General features: G+C 40.4%; 1 protein-coding gene across 2 annotated transcripts in view; it reads right to left on the bottom strand.

Annotated features, from left to right (window-relative positions):
* lrch4 (leucine-rich repeats and calponin homology (CH) domain containing 4) overlaps positions 1 to 20,084 on the bottom strand; it is a 55,943-nt gene that overhangs the window by 1,772 nt on the left and 34,087 nt on the right. The window contains exons 10-18 of one of the 2 annotated variants that reach the window (XM_084344964.1): positions 16,716 to 16,871; positions 16,320 to 16,388; positions 16,072 to 16,126; positions 15,914 to 15,977; positions 14,016 to 14,117; positions 13,827 to 13,924; positions 13,335 to 13,472; positions 11,385 to 11,462; positions 6,384 to 11,025 (exon numbers count right to left, since the gene is read on the bottom strand). In XM_084344964.1, coding sequence (XP_084201090.1) covers positions 10,792 to 11,025; positions 11,385 to 11,462; positions 13,335 to 13,472; positions 13,827 to 13,924; positions 14,016 to 14,117; positions 15,914 to 15,977; positions 16,072 to 16,126; positions 16,320 to 16,388; positions 16,716 to 16,871 — 994 coding nt within the window. In that variant the 3' untranslated portion in view covers positions 6,384 to 10,791. Of the gene's footprint in view, positions 1 to 6,383; positions 11,026 to 11,384; positions 11,463 to 13,334; positions 13,473 to 13,826; positions 13,925 to 14,015; positions 14,118 to 15,913; positions 15,978 to 16,071; positions 16,127 to 16,319; positions 16,389 to 16,715; positions 16,872 to 20,084 lie in introns of those variants that run through there. The other variant, XM_084344965.1, reaches the window with a different exon arrangement.

The following is a 20,084-nucleotide window of genomic DNA, read 5'->3' as shown; positions in this document are numbered from 1 at the left end:
AACAAGAAACCAGGCGCATCGGAACGAAAACAACCACAAACTCACTTGCTGTAAAATAGAAAAGTATCTGGACATGTTTGGATGTTTAATGGAAAAGAGGGAACTCTGATCTGACTCATAATAAAGTCTGTCTGTCATTCAAACCATGGCAATAATGAAGTCTGTGGGTCTGAATGTGGGTTAGCTATCTGAATAGCTGAGGCTGAGTAACCACCTCAAAGAACTGGCAACTGTGTAATAAACCCACCAACATGTACGTAGAGCTGTGAGGTTGAACTGTGTTGAACAGTCTAAACTTGTGTAATTCACCCATAATTTATGACATTCATTCAAACTAAGCTTGGTTATATGTCAAATAACTCCTAAATCCTGATGTCACAGTGAATTACAGCATAAAGGATGTAGGTCTGCCTTTGCGCAACCAAAACAGGATGAGGCATGTTTTCCCAGTTTGTGGTTATTGATTTAAAGTTATTGAAGGCTGATCAAAGAGAGAAAAAATAAACCTCCACCACATTACCTCTAACCTACGCTGGCATTTCTTCCAGTCTGCTGCCTGCACTGTAATTTCTTGTTCTGTATGTCAGGACAGAATCCTGACGTACAGAACTGGGCGATGTATCAGCCTGGTCAGCTTGTTGGTTTAACTCCATGCAGTCCTGTTTACAGAGCTCACAGCTTGTTAATGGTGTTTCTTCAAATCTTTGAAAGGTCTTGATGCAGTTGACTGAACAAGCTGCACTTTTGCAGATTTGGGGCATACAAGCTCGTTGCTCTGACAGCAGAAATAAACTTCAAGCCATCTTTGAGGCAGGAAAATCCAGTCTTGTCTCAAATGATCAACAGTCAAATCAAGCCAACAGTTATTTAGGATGAGCTCCCAGGTTCATGTCACTCCGAATGTTCAAACTTAAATCTGACTTTCATTTCATGAAATTCACCAACGGCTTCAGTAAAACCTGATCAACTAACAGTACAGCATGGCAAAACAGAAAGCACATGTCATACAGTCTTAAAGTATCTGATATATTATGTACCGACAGGGTCTCTGTGCTGGAAGCCGGTCGTCAAACGTACTTCAAAATTGTACTTAAGTTCAGTAAACATATACTCAGTTTGAACCATCACTGGTCAAATGCTGGTGGACATAAAACCATCTAGACACAGAACAAACAGTAACTCTGTAATGTCTCATCTATCCACTAAATAATGAAAATAAGTGTCAAGTATCAGTATCGACATACCGTCTGTACGCCTCCAGTATAGTAAAACCAAAGAAAACACAACATTTTACTACCAGTGGACATCAGATGTTACATGTTTGATGCTAGAAACTTGAACATTTTTACATCTGAGCTCTGTTAGCTGCACACCCACACTGCAGCACATGGGACTGAAGTGATAAAAGAGAAACGTCGTCAGCGTAGAGCTTTAACGCATCGCTGCTGTCCTGCTCTGTGTCTCTGCTGCTCTGAACCATCCCACACCCTCAGCCTCAGTGTCCCTGCTGCATGGATCCCTCCTCTGCACACTTCATAACACCCAGCACCTCACACCTGTTAGCTAACAGCTGGACCTGTGGCTAAGAGGTCTATAATACTGAGCTTTAGAGACAGAACTCTAGTTATCCATCGAATACTGACTCGAACACGACTCCACAAAATGCTGTTTTCTTGTGTGATAAAAGAACTTATGGCCTGGTAAAACTCGCTCATTACTGTCCGGTCTAACACAGCAGTGTTTCATCAGGAAGAGAGAGAGAGGAGCATAGAATGAATGATGTTGAGAATATTTTGGACAGAATAGGACACATTTTTGTAATATGCACCTGTAAACTGACAAAAATGTGACATCGGTCATCAACATGGCCTCCTTGTATTTCTCAGTATGGCTTTCACTCCGTTGGTTTCTACTCTGAGGCCCGATCGACTTCTTGTCAGCCAGCATCACTTAAACTTTCCTTTAAAGCCACACACCTCTCCTCCAGCAGATGCAGTGAGTTCATACGGAAACACTTGCATGGCTACATCATATAACTAGTTAATTCATTGGTGCTCATCACAATTCATATTTTATCTACTGTTCTTACTGTCTGAGTACCCTAGGCTATAGAATGGGAACACACCCAGGGGACCAAAACCCTCAGGTCATTTTATTATTTGTAAATTCTGTAAAGAATTTGGTCAGATTTTCATCAGAGGCTGCTGCATTGTCAGCTTATCATGTGGCCCTCAGCCAAAATCAAGTTTTAAAGGCTCACTGCAACAATTTCAACATTAAAGTGTGTTAACAGGTGTTGGGGAGTTCTACTGCATATGTGAAAAAATTGTATAAAGTATTTTGTGGCTCCAGAGGAAGCTGCATGTGATCTGAAAAATTACCTCCAGTGATGTCACTAACGGCTCGGCCTCACAACTTTCTGTCTTGTTTTCAGGAGTTTTACAGTCGTTGTGGTTTTCACACCACGTGACTGATCAGTGACAGCTGGTCACACACTCCGAGACACAACATGTGACACGATCAAAAGAGTCCAGGATCTTACGTGCACCTTACTTGATGGAAACTTGGAGGCAACAGGACATGCAGGCTCTGATTCCATGTAATGAGTAATGGTGATTCCCTTGGGGAAATCAGAAATTGGGTCGACTATATCTGGAGAATAGTAACATCATCTAATGAAGATATATAGAAATAAAGGAGTGGAGAGGTTTTAGATGAGAGCTACATCTGTGTCTATTCTATTCTTTCAGGTGTCAGCAGACATTCCACTATTGGTTTTGACCAATTAGTGTTTCTAGCGGGGCCTGCGGGCCAAATTTGGCTCACCATAAGGTTTGATTTGTCCCGGCAGATGTTTTTAGTGAAAAACAACAACAAATTAATCAAATTATAACATGAATGGCTGTTATGCTGCTTTTATTATTGTGAGGTAAAAATGCTCTTTAAACATGTGTGATCCCTAAACGTATTCACGTCTGAGCACAGCAGGCGGAGTGACACTGTGCAGGAAGTCAGTCCTCGCTCTGTGGAAGCCCTGAGAGCCAATTAAAAATAAACTGGAAGATTATTCACATATTACTTAATCAGACTGAGAAAATGGGACACTGGAATTTTTTTTCTCACTTCTCACTAGTACAGAAGTCTCCAGGGGCTTCCATACGGTATCATTTTGCATCTGAACACAATAAGTGTTTGCTTTTGCTCTGCTCTGGAGCATTCATGTTAAAGCTGCTACAAAGAACCTTCAATTTTTGTTGGCTCTGGCGGCCCCTGTGGACAAAAGATGACGAAGAAGAAAAATAGTAGACACCAGACTAAAGAGCAGCTTTTTCCTTCTTCTACTCCTCAGTGCATCTATTCATTTTATGATCAAGTGGCAGGCACTAAGAACAACTATATGAACTATACAGATACAGCCCAAACAAGACCTCGCTGATGGTCTTGTTTGTTTATGCAGGTCATATGGAGGCTTCAGCATTAAGGTGAGACTGGTTCATTCAGTCTATTCATCCTGAGGGGAACATGAATGTCTGAGCCAAATTTCGTGGACCAAATCAGTCCAGACCACAAAGGTCAACCTTACCATGGCGCTAGAGACAAGATTTGACAATCACTTATTACAATTCGTCTTCTGAAAGCCAAACATTTTTATGACAAGCCATCACATAGTTGCTGAGATATTTCAGTGTGGACCAAAGGGGTGGAGCGACAAAGTGATCGTGATTTGGATAGACTGGTTATTATCTGCCGACACAGTTGAAAGCCCCACACTGTACGTACTGTAGGTGATTGTTTAAAGGCAACACCAGGAAGATGAATTTGGCTCTTACACAAAAAAGGTACATCCACAATAATGCACAGATATATGGAGGGCCGGGGTAAAAGGATTAGTAGCTCTACCCTGATCAGCTATGACTGCATGTTCTTGAATGTCTATCCTGGTAGTTGTTGCATCAAATCTCAGACTTTAAAACGACTGGATGGATTTGCAGCCCCCCACATCAAGCGTGTTCATTTCACACAGTTAGATGGGGCCCCTGGATGACCCCTCATCAGTGACCCATCAAAGCACTACCAGAGGAACTCACTCATCCACAAAAACTGACATTTCCTGGTCCGTCTGAGAACTGATTTAATCTACATAATCAGTGCTGCTGACTCTCCAGTGATTACTTGATTAATTTGGTGAACCTCAGAGTTGGACTATACACATGAACTGCAGACAATCCACACTCACAGCTTCAGTGGTGTGTGTGAGCAGCAGGCAGACTGAAATGATGCAGAGAGGGGAAATCAGAAAGGCGACAGCACTGTTTATAGTCTCCTCCTGGTGGATGGTGCAGTATAACCCTACAGGCTGATTCCTGCCTCTTCTCTGACCTTGGCTCAACACACTCACCTGCTCCTGCACGGGCCAGCTGGAATTTATGATGGTGCACCTGCTGTTTGGAGAGCACACGGGAGCTTTTGAGGAGGTTAAAGCACAGGGCAAAGTGATTCTCATCAGGATATCTGCACGTCTGCTCACAACTTTAACACATTTCTTCAGTTTGAATGTTTTGTGAAAGTCACTTAAAAAAAAACATTTCAGAACCAACATGATGGAGCCAAGCTGGTAAAAATCGCCCAGTCCAACAGAGGTGCACTCAGTTACTGCTAAATGTTGAGTTTTTAAAGAATTACTGAGATTTATAAGCGTTATTTTTTTTATCGTCTACAAATCCCATTTTCTTAAAGGAGAAGTTCACCCCAAAAAATGTAATTCCAAGTCCCCAGAATCCCCGAGATTGGATGCACAAGCATGTCGAGGGCATAAATAACTTTTGAAATCAGTTTGGGATGTCGGGGCTTCTGGAGACTTGGATTAAAGCAGCCAAGCTGTATGGAGACATTTGATGGGTTTTTTTTACGTTTTAAAACAAGTCTCCAGTTTTCAAACCACAATATTTCATGTCCATGTGCAGAGTCAAAAAAAAAAAACATAACTGAGATTTCTGCCTGCCAAGGACACTGTTTTGATTCCTGTATACCTGATGAACAGACACATTTAGCTAGAAAAGTTTTATAGAGGTTTTCAGCCGTGTGGGATCCATTTAAACTGATTCTTTTGTACCCGACAATGCATCCACTGGAGCCTGAAACTTACCTTTGGTCATTTAATACCAACTCACCCTGATTTCAGAACTTTTCGCGGCTCATGTCATGAATTTCCATGTCAAAACTAATTAAATTCATTGGAACCTGCAAAATGCTATAGTTATAAAATGATCAATTGATATTAATTTGATGTTAACATTCTGCACAAACTATTTAAATTAATTTATATGGTAATATAAGTATCCTCAGGGTTTCTTGGATGTTCAGGACAAATTTTAATTTAACCCAGAAAAATTGGGGCTCAGAATTCAAATCCAAAGAATCAAAAATATGATAGAATTTAGCTCTGAGGGCCAAAAATGACTCCATACTTAAAAAGTACAGCTAGAGGATTTTGCAGGGTCCCATGAACTTTAACTGACGTTTAACTGATTTTATTTTTAAGAAAATCCACGAAATGAACTGGGATGACCGAGGTTAGTTGGTATGGAATGACTCATGTCAAAGCAGAAATCTTGAAGGGAGTCTACAGGGGGCAGTAATGAGCAAATTGTGGCTTAATTCACCAGAATGAGGTGACAAAGAGAAAAAGCTCCAGCTAAGTGACATCATTCATCAGAGATGTTTTCAAACTATATTTTTCAGCATTAGAGCAGAAAAGGTTTCAATGATGAGGGTTTGATTTGTTGATGTGGCAGATGGATGTTAGGTCTCCACAAAGGAGTTGAGACAGTGCCAAACAGCCATCGGATCCTAAAGACATGAATCGTTATAAACGCCTCACAAATATAGTTTGATTTCTTGAAAAAGGGTCTAATTTCCTAAAAACAGCTGGACATTGCAGCAGTTGCAATTACCGGGGACCATTTTCAGCGGTGGATTAATCAAAGTGAGTATTTCTGGCAGCAGGACGACACTTTTTAATAGGATACATTCATTGTTGTTTGGCTCTGCACATGGGATTTATTAATAAGAAAAATAGAATATCACCAGACTAACCCAATTAAAATCTGACTTGTCTGAACATGGTCAAGCAGTAAGATTTGAAAATAGTTTAAAAATGTGTAGTTTCATACTTCATGATGACAACTGAGCACACCTCATCCTATGAAGACCATGAGATGTTGTTAAAAATCCCCATAAAAGACAAGCAAGTGAACCTAGAGTTTTTTTTTTTTCTTATTCTGGTCAAAATAAGACCACAGCAGCTGCAGATATCCTGATTACAGTCAGAGTTCTTGGCTGATGAAGCAAAAGCACGACAGCAAGCGAGCAGACAAACAGCACATGGTCAAAGTTTGTTTTTAATAATTTCTTTACAGCGGGAGGAAAAAGAACTTTACATATAGATTTATATAAACTCAAAACGGATTCTTAATAATACAAGGGTATCATATAAATATAAAATACAACAGTTTTTCTGTTCCGCTAACATATTTAAGAATATAGCTTGGTCTAAGCCAGTGAATCAATTACTGTGTGTTGCTTATCCAGTTTCATTTATAAAATATACATTTGAATTGAAACAGTATAAATTTCATTTTAACAGCAGGCTAATAAAAAATATCAGCCGTGGGAGGGGGAGGTTTGTACAGCGGACACTCTGAGCTCCAGACAACAGCAGAGACGTGGACATGAAATGGACGGTGGACGCAGATGAACAGTGTGTTGTACACCAACAGAACGGCTTCATTTTATTTAGAACCCAAAGAGCTCATGGTTCAATAAATAGTTAAAGATGTTATGAAATAATCATGAATACATTGCTTAAAATAAACCTGAACCAACAATGAAATATTCTAACTAAATTTCTTCTTTTCATATCAACAGATTTACTTGAGTTGATTTTTACTACATTGTAGAAATGTATTTCAGTTATTTATTTATTTCATGCCACTTTAATGACAGCAGTGTCATCACTGCCTTAGCTTTTGTTAGCTGTGGGCTAAGCAGGAGAAACTCTACTGTGTATATTTTTAGGCCAGACAACCAGGAAGTAAACCAGGAAGCTAGAAAACTTTTTGGTGCATTTCCCAGGTTAGCAATTCTCATTGGACTGAATGGGCACCAACCTTGGATTCATTATCTAGTTCTAATTAAAATGTATGATCCAAGCTCACAACCCAGCCATGCCATCCTGCTGGTTAGCTTGCTGAATAGGCAGCATGTGTAGTATGCTAAGCTAAATAAAAGGAGCAGTACGTTACTGTGTCCATGTACTGCAGTTATTTGCTGCAGTAGCTGGATGGTTGATTCAGAAATACTTTAGCATTGCTCAAGCTAACAACTGGCTAAATTTGGAAGCAGTCACTGAGCTCAACCTTGGACATGCTAACTGGAGACAACACCCCTGTTCTAATATCATAAAAGCATCAGGAGATAACAGTGACATGGAAAAAGTGTCATTATTTGTTATATGTTTCTATGACAAAAAATGAATTCAAAATAACATTTCATAACAATGTATAGTTTGAAGAATGTATTAAATTATGGATTTATTTCCTACACAATGTATTCATACGATTTCTTTCATTGTTGTTTATTTATTATTGAACTATTTGGCTGCATATTTTAAGAGACTCTGTCCTGCTCAACTACATTAGAGGAGGGTTAGACCAACAAACAGTGTCAGTACTAGTCATCTCTGATATTATGATGTTTCTCTCTTATCACAATCACATGGGGGGGGATAACAAAAGGCTAAAAATGTTCTTCATTTAATGTTTCCCCTGACATTAACTTGAGGCTTTTAATTCATTAAGTCAGTCTCAGAAGAATGTTTTCAGGTGCCATTACAATTTAAATGTTGATTCAGGGCCCTTGATACGAGAGTTTCAAGGGCTTTAGCAGCAGAATCCCAAAAATCTTCCCCTTGATGTTAGTTTTGAAACCCAACATCAGTGAAAAAGGCATTACAATCGGATTCCAATCTGTGTTTAGTTGCAGACATTGACCTTCTATGAGCAATGAGCCAGACACAGCGTGTGGTAGAAACAGCAGAGGCCGTCTGATACTCGGTTCAATGTGTAGCCTTGAGGGAATCAATTATTTACCAATCCAATGAAAGGGAAAACTTTTAAAAGAATCAATGTTATTTTAACTGCGAATAATTGAGTATTGATTTAATCTATTTTACCTGTGTGTGTGATTTAAAGCAACACGCTGATTTCACAAAGCTGTATACCAGGATGAACTAAACTGGTGAAGCCTCTGCTGTCTCACCTCGAAAAAACAATAAAACAAAAAACAAAACAGATTTAAAATAAATTAAAAAAGCAATAATTTAATAACCTGTTTACATTTATACAAACATGAAGACAGATGGTCAAAGGGACCAGTGTCAACGACGAAAAGACTTTACACACACAACCTCCTGGAGGGGTTTGTACCGTCAGTTTGGAGTGGGATTAATGCAGCAACATCGCCCCCTGCTGCTCACAGTTAACATAGCAGACTTAAATGGTCTGGTCTTAGTCAATAATCAGTAAGAGGCACTGTATCATTTGTCTCACTGTCACATTGTAGCGTCAGATGTAACATCACATAACATCCAGCTTCCACTTTCACTAACTTGCATCTGTCTCAAGGCTAAAAATCACATTCACAGTTCAGTCTCAGGTTACTTGAACAGCTTCTCTCTCAACAAACAAACAAACAAACAGACTGGAGTTTGAATATTTCTCAGAGGTCGAGCTGCTCTGAACGCACAAATAATCTCAAGTTAAAACTCGGTGAGCAGAGCTAAAGAACTACAGTGTCTCTGGCTGAGTGATGCTGAGAAATAAGCCAAACCAGCTCGATTAGGTTTCTATGATATCTAATTAGCCAACAGTGCTTCATAATAAATAGGAACATCACCATTTTGAAAAGCTACTGAACCTGACTGCTGACCTGACATGTATCACTGTTTCCCAGTTCCATAAAATACACTCAGAAGCTTATACTTCACACTAATGTTGGGGAAGTGAGTCGCTGCAGTGAACACACAGTTGAGTAATAATTTTGCTGTTCACTTTCTTTTCTCCTCCAGATACACTGGACAAACTCTTAATCATCAGGTGGACACAAACGCATGTCCAAATGAATGATGACTGAATCTGCCGAATGCTGTGTTTACTGCTTGTTGTACTGCCCTTCTCAGTGGCCAAAAAGTCATTCCAACAACAAAAAAAACCCTGACAGATAAGTCAGCCTTAAGTTTAACTATGCCTTCAAGTGCACATGATGGCTACCCTGCATATTCTGCATTTAGAGCATCTGCTGTGCACATCCTCAGGCATCAACAACTACACATGGAGGATCCAATTGGTAAGTCAGGTCACCAGCAGACTCTGTGAGCTTTTCTCCAATGTTGTCTGTTCAGAGTTTAGTCTCGGTGGTCTCTACAACAACAGCACAGTGTCACCACGTTTACTTACAGAGCTCAACAGTGATCGGCCACTTTTTGAATGGCTCTGGTTCTGGAAGCAATTTTCCCCATTCATTACTCCATTGATGTTTCTATAGAGTTTTTAGCCGTGAACCAAGCCAACCAACTACAAGATGAAACTTGACCATAAAATATTTGATACAAATCAAAATACAAAATTTTCAGGAATGTAAAAAAGAGCAAAGGTACAAGACTGTAAAACATTAGTAAACAGTCTGACTTATAGTCATTCTCACCCTTTTCCTCTAGAAGAACCAACGCAGCACGTCAGAAAAACAAATCCTGGTCGCTCTGTGGTGAATGTAACGTAAACGACCCGCTCGTGGTAGCAGTAACTCCAGAACCAACAAAACTTCTGCAGGTGCTGTAAACATTTCTTTTGTAACAGCAAGCTCCCCTAACCAGAGATGTCGCTGTTACACTTTACGGTTGTACGTAGTGTAGTACCTCTCAACGACATCACCAATAAAAAATGTTTTCTCTTTATACAAGGTTGATATCATACCGACTTTTACACAGACATTACACCATCGTCGTCCATCTTGGGTGGTTAGGACATTATGGCCTTTGGTCAACATCCTAGAGTCTGAATATGTGCAGGACCTCCAGAACCTCACAGTTGAGCTCAATTTACAATAGGCTAAGTAAGACATTCTCAAGGAAGATATTCAGGACTGAGCCAGTAATGATTGGGCCCTGATCTGCTCTCTAGTGGCTACAATGTGAATCTTTTGTGTACACAATTACAATGAAGCTCGCATCACAGCTGTTTGTCTACGCAGGTAGAAAACAGGTATACACACAAGGTATTGTATTCCATCAGGTACTCAACTGAGGGTGTTGTACCTTTGCTCTGCCCATTCATGTCTCAACCAATCAGAGTGTTTGTGCGTGTGGAGCAGCTCTGCCTCTGACAAGTTAAACATGCTGTGCGTTACAGAGTGAAGGCTAAACTAGGCTAAGGCAATTCTCTGTTTGTCTGCTCTCATACAGTATCTGTCCTTCAGTGTAGTGCTTTCTATTGTTCTAAGTGTCTAAATGAAGAGCTGTAGTGTATTCTGTTTGTTTTCTTAAAGGTGCTCGGCTGTATGCTCTATATGGCTCTAACATCCAACCAGTGCAGCTGTGGAGAGTCAACACACACACTTATGTCTACAGCCATGGAGGATATACACACTGAAACTGGGTCTAAAAACTCTACAGCTGTGACTGAGAGTGTGTGTGTTCAGTTAGTCATGTGAATATAGGTACTGTGTGTTCTCCCTCTAGGTGAGCAGGTAGCAGTAGAGGACGTAGAGCAGGGCCATGGCTGCACAGTAGAAGAGCAGGAAGTCTGTGGACAGCAGCGAGGAGGAGGACGATGGCGATGAAGGTGAGGAGTGGAGGGGGGACGGCTCCTCCGCCGTCTCCCCCACCTCCACGGCCAGCAGGGCCGTCACACAGCGCAGCACAGCGGGCAGCTTACACAGAAGCACATCAGAGCACACACACACATCCATCTGGACCCACGCACACAGGAGGAAAATACAAGTAGTTACATTGTTAAAACTAGGAGACAAGAGAGGACAAAACAGAGTGTAGCATTACACACAGCAGAGTTAGGGTTGGACTGATGTATGGGCCAGATATTTTATTTAAGATGTGAGTCAATTGAGGACAAAAAGCCTTTGAACGCCGTCATCAGTCCAACCCTGACAGGAACGATGTAGCAACACAACTGAGCTTAAAGCACACTGAAAAGTCTATTTTTACTAACTACTTTAGAAAAATTGCATTGTTGGGAGGCTTTTAAGTAACAAGTGTATCAAAGTTGTACTGAAAGGACAGGAAGTCGGTGAGAATCATAATCAGGCTTTACCTCAGGGACTCCCAGCTTCCGACATGCAGTGATGAAGTTCTCCACGTTGAGTCGACATTTTGCTGAGCTCAGCTTTGGCTGAAAATAATATCAGACAATCTCATTTAGGTGACATCATGTTGGAGTGAAACACTGCTGTGTATAAACATTTTTCATTAGTCGGGATAAGGATGCTTTGAATTCTCACGTGGCTCGACTGCAGAGAGAAATGTATTTGATGATAATTTTGGTAAAAAGTCTCCCTGTTTCCTGACCCGCTTGTCTTTATTTTGCTGGTTTCATGTGAAACAAACTGTATGTAGAAAGTTTGAGATATGCTGAAGTTAACAGTCCAGTGACATAAAAGAGTGAATGAATACAGTATTTGCAGTACGGGTGAGGCCAAATATTGATATGAAAATATATATTGTATCACTTCATGTTGTGATATGTTTATTGATACACTGACACCGAATACCGACATTTTTATTAAAACAAGCCGGCGCTCTAAACAACCCTAACCCTTTCCTATCAGTTTGACTTAGAGTCACTAACTTCATGACTCCTTGTGGTGTTAACTTCTGTAAATCTAATTTACACAGACTGAAAAGGATGTTGTGAGCCACAGTTGTATCCATCCTTTAAAGGTTTCAACTCCAGAACTGTTTTAGGTCCTGCCAGTTTATGGCTGTTACATTGGAATGATGACACACATGGACATGAACAAGTTGCAGTCAGTGCGTGAGATAAAGAGGCACTACACCTCGACTCTTGTGGACATTGTTTCATCTCAGTTGATGTCAAACTCTGTCAAACTGACACCACAATTCAGTGAGTAAATACATAATTCTTGCACTGAATTTTTTGGCAGTATTTTGCATTCTACTGTTGGACACGTGGCGTATTGTGAGATGATCATCTTGTAATGTATTGATTATTGCAATGTTATGTTCTCTGGACTTAGGCTCTTAAAAACTGTTTCCTCTCAAATGAATCATTTGTGCACATGACTCATTAGTTTGTGTGCACAAATTAGTCCATTTTCCCTCCATTCTAGCTTTAATTGAAGAATGTACACTACATAAAAAATGTAATTAAACAGAGACTATGCACATTTTGCTAATCAATGGCAACAGGATAAAGGCACAGTGAATTTCCCAAGATCGTCTTGAGGTAGTCACTTAAAGGTCCAGTGTGTAGGATTTAGTGGCATCTAGCAGTGAGGATGTAGCTATCAACCAACTGAATACACCTCCTCACACCTTCTCCTATGGTGAACCGTTAGAACAGATATTGTTACTTTAGTTCAGATACAATATCGGAGGGAGAACTCATCTTTTTGTAAGAAAGAGGGAGAAAATACTGAACCTGCAGATTGGCATGAAGATAACTGGCTGAGCTGAGGGATTGTTTTGTAAATGCACAGCACCATTGATTAATATCAATGCCCTCTGATGACTGGCTGAATGCTGTGTTTGCTTTCCTGGAACTACTATGCAAGCACTCTGTATATGAGACTGTTTGGTTTGTCCCTTCTGGGCTCCTGTAGATGGCAGTGCAACGCTGAAGAGGATTTGCCCCCTCTGTAGATATTAAGGGCTCATTATAAGGCAACAAAAACACAATGGATCTTAGTTCCAGGTGATTATTCACTCATGAAAACATAATTATGAATGTCATATTCCATTACTGCCAATAGAGCCTCCTAATTCCTACACAGTGGACCTTAAAAGATGTTTTAGAGACCTGTCAAAACGTAACGTGACAGTAGCAGGAGTAGAGAAGAATCACAAATTCAACCTGAAGCAAATCCTTGTGCCAGAGGCTGCTAACACAGTAATATCTATTCAAAGTTAGTTCACATTAGTTCCTGGTGAGAACAAGTAAGGCTGTAGCAGGAAATGCCCTCAGTGTACTACAGTTTGAGTTTGTGACAGGAGGAGAAGACAGGATTTGGCAGTTCAGACTCACCACTGCTGGGGAGGGAATGTGGATAATTGACACAGAGCGGGCTCGAATCTGATTGACCAGCTGGCAGAGGACGGTGCCGTTGGATAAGGCCTCTCCGAGATCCTCCGGTAGAGTGATCTTCAGCCGAGACTCCAGAGTCTGAGGAGAGAGACAGAGAGAGTGTTATGTGTCAGATCTTTATTCTTATCCGTATTAAACAGCTTCTTAGACTGCCATGGGACACCAACTATTAAAAGCCAAGATTATCATAATGATGTTTAGCATATGTCAACTGTAAGCATCTTAAATTGTCAACAAACTGAGAAGACACTGACAGAATAAATGTGTGATACGGTCACAGTATGCAATAAGTTATTTAATTAAAAGACTTAAAGGATTGAGAAATGATCTTTGTACAGCTCAGGAGCATTTGAGGGCATGCAGAGAAGAAAAACACAGCTCCTACACAGTAAAATGTGTAAAACTTAAAAGCGTCTGTGTGTTGTGGGTTACCTTGCGTAGTTGTGTGATGTCTGGTCTCTCCTCTTTAGGAGAACGCAGCATCGTACGAGACTCACTTCTGCCAGACTCACCAAGAGTAAACATTGACCCTGACACAAAGACAATAAACAGTGTTTGAACATTTCTTAGCACTAAATACAGTGTGAAGGGTGTGTGTGTTATGTTGTGTTGGTTGTGTACCTGTGGGTTTGACATTGCTGCGGGAGGAGGTGCGGAACAGGAAGCTGTTGGGTCTCTGGGCCTGGCCAGGTGGAGGGGACGTCTTCGGAGAGGAAGGGACATCTGACACAAACATTTAGATCCATGTTAAGTACTAAGTATTAAGTTACTAAAGATACACTCACAAAGCACATCTTTATAACATTAAATATTTATGATATGTTTATGAAATACATAAGCATGACCAGACAGAAATTTGACAATATAATCTTAACTCCATGTTTTATTTGAGCCTTCCTCAGCGGATGAGCTTTGCTCAGAGCAGTGGGGTGTTAGGAGGACACAAGATGGGACTGAAAGCTCAGGGAAGAGTGTCTACATAGACCTTGAGTAGAGATGGGTTGTTTTCAAACTGCTGTTTACAAAGTGAAGAATGGACTTTCCTGCTCTAAACACTGATACAGTACTTTACCTTAACATTCAACAAACAGAGCAAGGTGCAGGACAGTGAAGGTGTTTTTACCTCAAAGTTTATCATCTCAGTTCCACAATAACAACTAGGTCCTGTTTAAATTGGGAGTGTCATGTTACCCAGAAGTCTACTATAACCACAATATTTTTAAAATAAAAAAAATATTCATACCCATTAATAAAAAAACATCTGATAACACAGGGTAGATTATCCAGCACCTCTTAAGTCATTTCCATTTTTTTCTTTCCTTTCTCACATTCTCATAGTAGATGAGGGTAAGGCATATTAAACACTGTATGACACCCACCATAAAAAGGATTGCATTAACTACCTAGCTAGCTACTACCACAGTGTGTGTTTACTGTCTGAGGAGGTGACGGACAAGAGCGAGGGACTGTTGCTGCACCCGAAAAAAATAATGTTTGGACTTAGAATAGATGAACTGAGTGATTTTACATTTTTTTTTAATTAATTCTTTTGGCCACTGACAAAAGTTCAGAAAAAATGCTGAAAAATGTTAACTTTTCAAGGACTTCTGGGCAAAATCCACCTACTATTGGATATATACTGCTAGATATGATCGACAGCTACTGCGACTTTCTGCTAAGACTTTGCTGCTGTTTCCAAGGCCTTTCATCTTTTTTTCTGTTTTTGAGTGTGTGTGCAGTCAGTTTAACAAATAGTTATGTTGGTTAGTTTCACCCATACATTTTAATTTTGCCTCAACAGCTGATTGGAAGTATGAGAGTAGAGTTAGTCCAAAATGGACAGTTCAGACAGGTAGAGGTGTCAGGAAACAACAGCAACAAACACCTGGGGCTGGATAAATAAAGGATGTGTACGCACAAAAACCATGCAGACACCTTTTCCCAGCACACATACTGGCATCTATAAAGGAAGAATGTGCAATGAGAATGTGTATACCTCACACACACCTCAGACCAGCTTACACATTTATTTATTTTTTTATAGGTAGCTGTGGGTGAAATGAAACCTCACAGTAAAACATTGTTTAGGTTTCAGATTATGTTTCAGTACACAGCGTTTAGGAACATGTCACTCAGAGGTGCATTTATAAACATAATTTGAAATTATTCATGTGTGATTAATTCTATAATTCTATTTAATTTACACCATGCTTCTCTGTAAGTGATCTTTTAATTTGATCCTGATTTGTGAAGCACCAATGGTGGTTTACAGGTATGTGTGGGCGATATAAATAGCCACAGCAGTGTGTAAGGGCTGCATGTAATGACAGCTGCTCTGATGCTGTTGGCCAACCCTGCTGATGAACCATGATCAGTTGTACTTTTTCTTCTTTGAGTGGTGGAGCAAGAAAATGTATCAATATGCAACCAGATGTTTAAGGTCATCTCTACATCCATTTATGGATAATTGTGAGTGTGTTTTATAAAACACAACCATTGTGTGTGTGTGTAGGCAGTACCTATTCCGCTGCTGGAGCGATGTAGATGTACTGCAGGAGACACTATGCTCATCTGATCCACACTCTAATAAAGAAAGGGACAACATTCACGTTTTCAATAATGGAGTCACATTATCTGTTATTAGCTGTTTACTGAAGGAATAAGGAGCACTACTCACTGCACATCGCTGCCGAAGTCCAGAGTGGGAGTTGCTGTTCTCTGGAGATGTACCACTAGGGGGAGACAGACACCAAAGTTTGTTCACTACAGAAACCCAACACTTCCCACACCCTCAAGCTTCACTCAGTTTGTAATTCAACACAAACTGAAGAATAAATGGAAGTGAGTATAACTCAGAGATTCACTCAGTCATGAGTCTCTGCTGTTCTGCCACTGTGTATTATCTGTTCAACAGGCCTTACTTACGCTGAGCTACTTCCTGTCTGTGGTGCAGTGGCCACATGACTTCCTGTTTTGGTGGATGACTTCAGCAAACTGCAAAATTAGAGTTTTGACATGGAGAGCGTATAATTAGATCTGAGACAGACTGAAGGGAGTAGCCTCTGACAGAGAGTGGCTCCTTACAACACAAACTATACACATTTATATTCACACAGCGCTCCAGTGACAGGAGGCAACACAGAGTCACATTCAAACACTACAACACTTTTCTAATATGGCATCAAATGCCTCCTCCTCTGCCAGCAGTAAACTCTGAAAAATGAAGCTTTCTGACATTTTTTCTGAGCAAATCAGCACAGTTGAAACCATCACAAGTTTGGTTTTAAAATGTCTTTATACAGAATGTAATTGAGTATTTACTTGGCCTTTTCTCTCTGCTGCTGCTGCAGACGCTCTCTCTCCTGCCAGATGAACAGGGTGCCCGGCCTTCTCCGCTCCTCCATGGTGGGGCTCGAGGGGGACAGGGGAGAGGAGGATGTCGATGATGGGGGGCCTACCTCTACATGGAGGCTGGACCTGGAGAGGAGAATAGGAAAACACCAACGAGGCATATTACAATTGAATACTTTGATTTGAATATCTCTTAAACACATAATATCTCATTTCTGGTGCTCTGGGTTTCTCTATCCAGCTCTGCAAGATAGCGCGTTCCGAAGGGGTTTGCCAACGAGAGGAGAGCTCAGAGATTTTATTTTTTAACTTTTAGGATTAAAAGGTGGATTTATCTTCACTCCTGTTTATCAACCTGACTGCAGCAGTGATCAGTGGAGGTGACCTCCATTGTCGGGTGTTTATGTTCTGTAATGTTGACTGCTGACTGGAGCTGGAGGGGAAATGTACTTTACTTCATGAACGTAATGTTACAGAGAGGAGAGGGGGGAAAGAAGCAATGCAGTCCCCAGTGCTGCCGACTGCATTTGGCCCCAGGAAGGAGTTGTGATATAAGAAGTTGTAAACTTTCTGAACTGGTTGCACTCAACCAGTTAAAAAAAAACACCAATTTTTAAGGGTTAACTTAGAGTTACTGACAGCGGAAAGCACAATCAGAGCCTCAAACCAGACTCATCATTAAAGCAGCCCAATTATTTGTTTTCCCTAATAACCAGATTGTTTTGTCCATCCGATGTGTGAGCCTGACATAAATAAACAGATACTGTGCCTGGTTTGAAATAGATTGTGTAAGTGGTAACAAATATCAAACAATGCATTTGATTTGCATTTAAAGTTTTATGCGGGCCAGTCAAACTCTACTGTGTACTGCAGTGGGTTAATATTGTACCCAGGCTGGATTCAGGTTCCAAGCAGTTTTACAAATACAAATGAGAGCAGACTAATGCTTTAGACAGCCTATGAACTCAAGTCTTTTGTAGTGATTTGACAGACTTGTGCCTCTATTCTGAAGGCCGGTTGTATTCAATCGTTTTATCATTTAAATGTAAAAGCTGTTTAGAGACTGTGTTGAGTTTCCATTTTAGTCTCTGTATTCTATTTTTAGTACTCCCAAAGGAAGTGTTGGAAGCCAAGATGTGGAACATCCGTTTGTTCAAGCTACAATATGATAGTAAAGTGTGGAGGAGAAACAGGATTGCGCAACAGTTCAAGTAAATCTCCCTCAGTCAGGAAAATGGCAGTCCAGTGACCAGATTCTAATCATGTACAGTATATGAGGCTTAATGATGGTTGGAGCACTGAATTGATGTTAGGAATTTGGCCTGAGTACAGTTAATAAAACTCAAAGATTTAGAACAATGAAGCATGTTGCACGTTGCTCCAGAGGCCGAGAACAATGGCCCTGCATCGCATATTAATATGTAGCCAGTGGACTGGCGGGACACTAAATCTTAACAATGTGGTTACAGAACAACAGAGCAGCATGATAAAAGCTGCCTGCTGGGCTTCAGCAGAAACAAGGCGTGAATGTGGCTGCTGCTGACAACACTGCATGGAAAGGAAAATATGGTCATTAAGAAACAAGTTTTAATCTAGGAGCCTGTGACCCAAACCACAACGTGACAGGGGTCAAAAGCTAACCAGAGAACATGTAGCAGGATGTTTATCAAAGAAATTCTTACAGTGTTTGAGCCTGATAATCAGACCACTTCATTCCTTTAGACTGACTTCATGCTCATGACAGCCAGTTTCTGTTTGGCAGTGGGGTTACTCTGTTGCTAACATACCAACATTTTCAGTCAACTCAGTTCCTAGGAGCAGTTTAAATTATAACAGTTATTCTGTACAGTTATACATACACCATTTCTGTCACAAATATTCAAGGATGTAGCTTTTTTGTCCTGTTGTGCCACAGAGAGATTATGTCCATATTCTTAATCTGCCTACAAAGTTTTGAGTGGCCAATTGTTTTTCCTACTAGGGGAACAGTGTTCAACGGCTGCACTCTATTTGGCTGTGCTGTTTGTTATGTAGCAGCATGGGTAGGAAAGCCAGGTATGACACCGGATCTCTCTCAGCTGATAATCAGACAACAGCAGGTGGCAGAGAAGCTGTTTATAACTTTAATGTAATCTTTCTACAGCTTGTTAATGTTGGAAGAGGCACTACAGTACATTTTACATTAGGGATTAAGCTACAACAAGCTGTGTGAGATATCTTATTAGTTGGTTAGAGCTAATCAACAATTAGTTGACTGAAATTTATGTGAATTAATCAATATATTCTGACAATCAATTAATCTTTTCCGCCATTTTTCAAGCAAAAATGTCAAATATTTATACAGAGCCTTGCTTTGTACAGCTAGCTCTGAATGAAAGAGTCTGGTGCAGATCCGAACCTTCGGGAGGAATAAACACCAATCGTCACATTGAATCACACTGGATACTGCTCTGATAGGGACACTGACACACACACCCACAGTGTGTGCAGCTGCTCGCTAGCTTACAGCTAATGTACAGTAATCTGGCTGTTTTGGGTGTATAAAAATAAATGACCCAACGGATGTGGCACAGGCACAAATGAGTGTTTTATTCACGTTATGTTTAATATCATTTGCCTTAATATCACTTCTTCCTCACTCTCTGACTCACTCCTGGAAGTTATAGCGACAGGCGACCTAATGAAACATGCCGTTACCTTCAGTAAATTTACGGATTTCTCTGGTCTAAACATTTTTTGGAAACATTTGTGATAATGTCAGTACACAACTCAAGAAACTATGTGGCTGTCCCTTAACTTTGAGAAGAAGGAACCTGAGAATGTCTTTACGTGATAATTAATTTGAATAGTTAATCGATTATCAAAAATGTTGACATAAATGTTATTTTCAAGCTAGCAAACAACTCATTGTTTCAGCAGCACCACATACAGAAATATCTTGGCTCTACTAGTATCTTGTTTTGTTCTTAGACGCCCTCTGACATCCCTGGATTTATGTCTGCTTTCAACAGATACATGAACATTGAAAATGCTGTTCTGTTGCCACAAAGTAATAAATGTAAAGACTGGGCGAGTCAGCCAGTCAAGACTGTTAACTTTTCGAGATAACAGCAGCCACAAGCACTCAGCATGCACAGTTTGAGGGGCAGTGAGTGTCTAACACTGTAAGTAATGGGAACTGCAGTCTATTGACTTTTCCCAGCTCTTTAAATACCCTGTAAAGTGACCTTGTAAAACAAGGCAGGAAAAGAGAGCGAAAAAGTGGAAAGACCTTGTCTGTCTTTGTCACTTGGAGTGACTGAGTACACCAACGACTGAGTTTCCAACCAGAGGAACAAA

The sequence above is a fragment of the Pagrus pagrus genome (genome assembly GCF_965226575.1).
Source record: "Pagrus pagrus genome assembly, chromosome: 22".
NCBI classification, from domain to species: domain Eukaryota; kingdom Metazoa; phylum Chordata; class Actinopteri; order Spariformes; family Sparidae; genus Pagrus; species Pagrus pagrus.
Note: the sequence above shows the minus strand (reverse complement) of the source record. Positions and strands in the feature narration are given on the sequence as shown.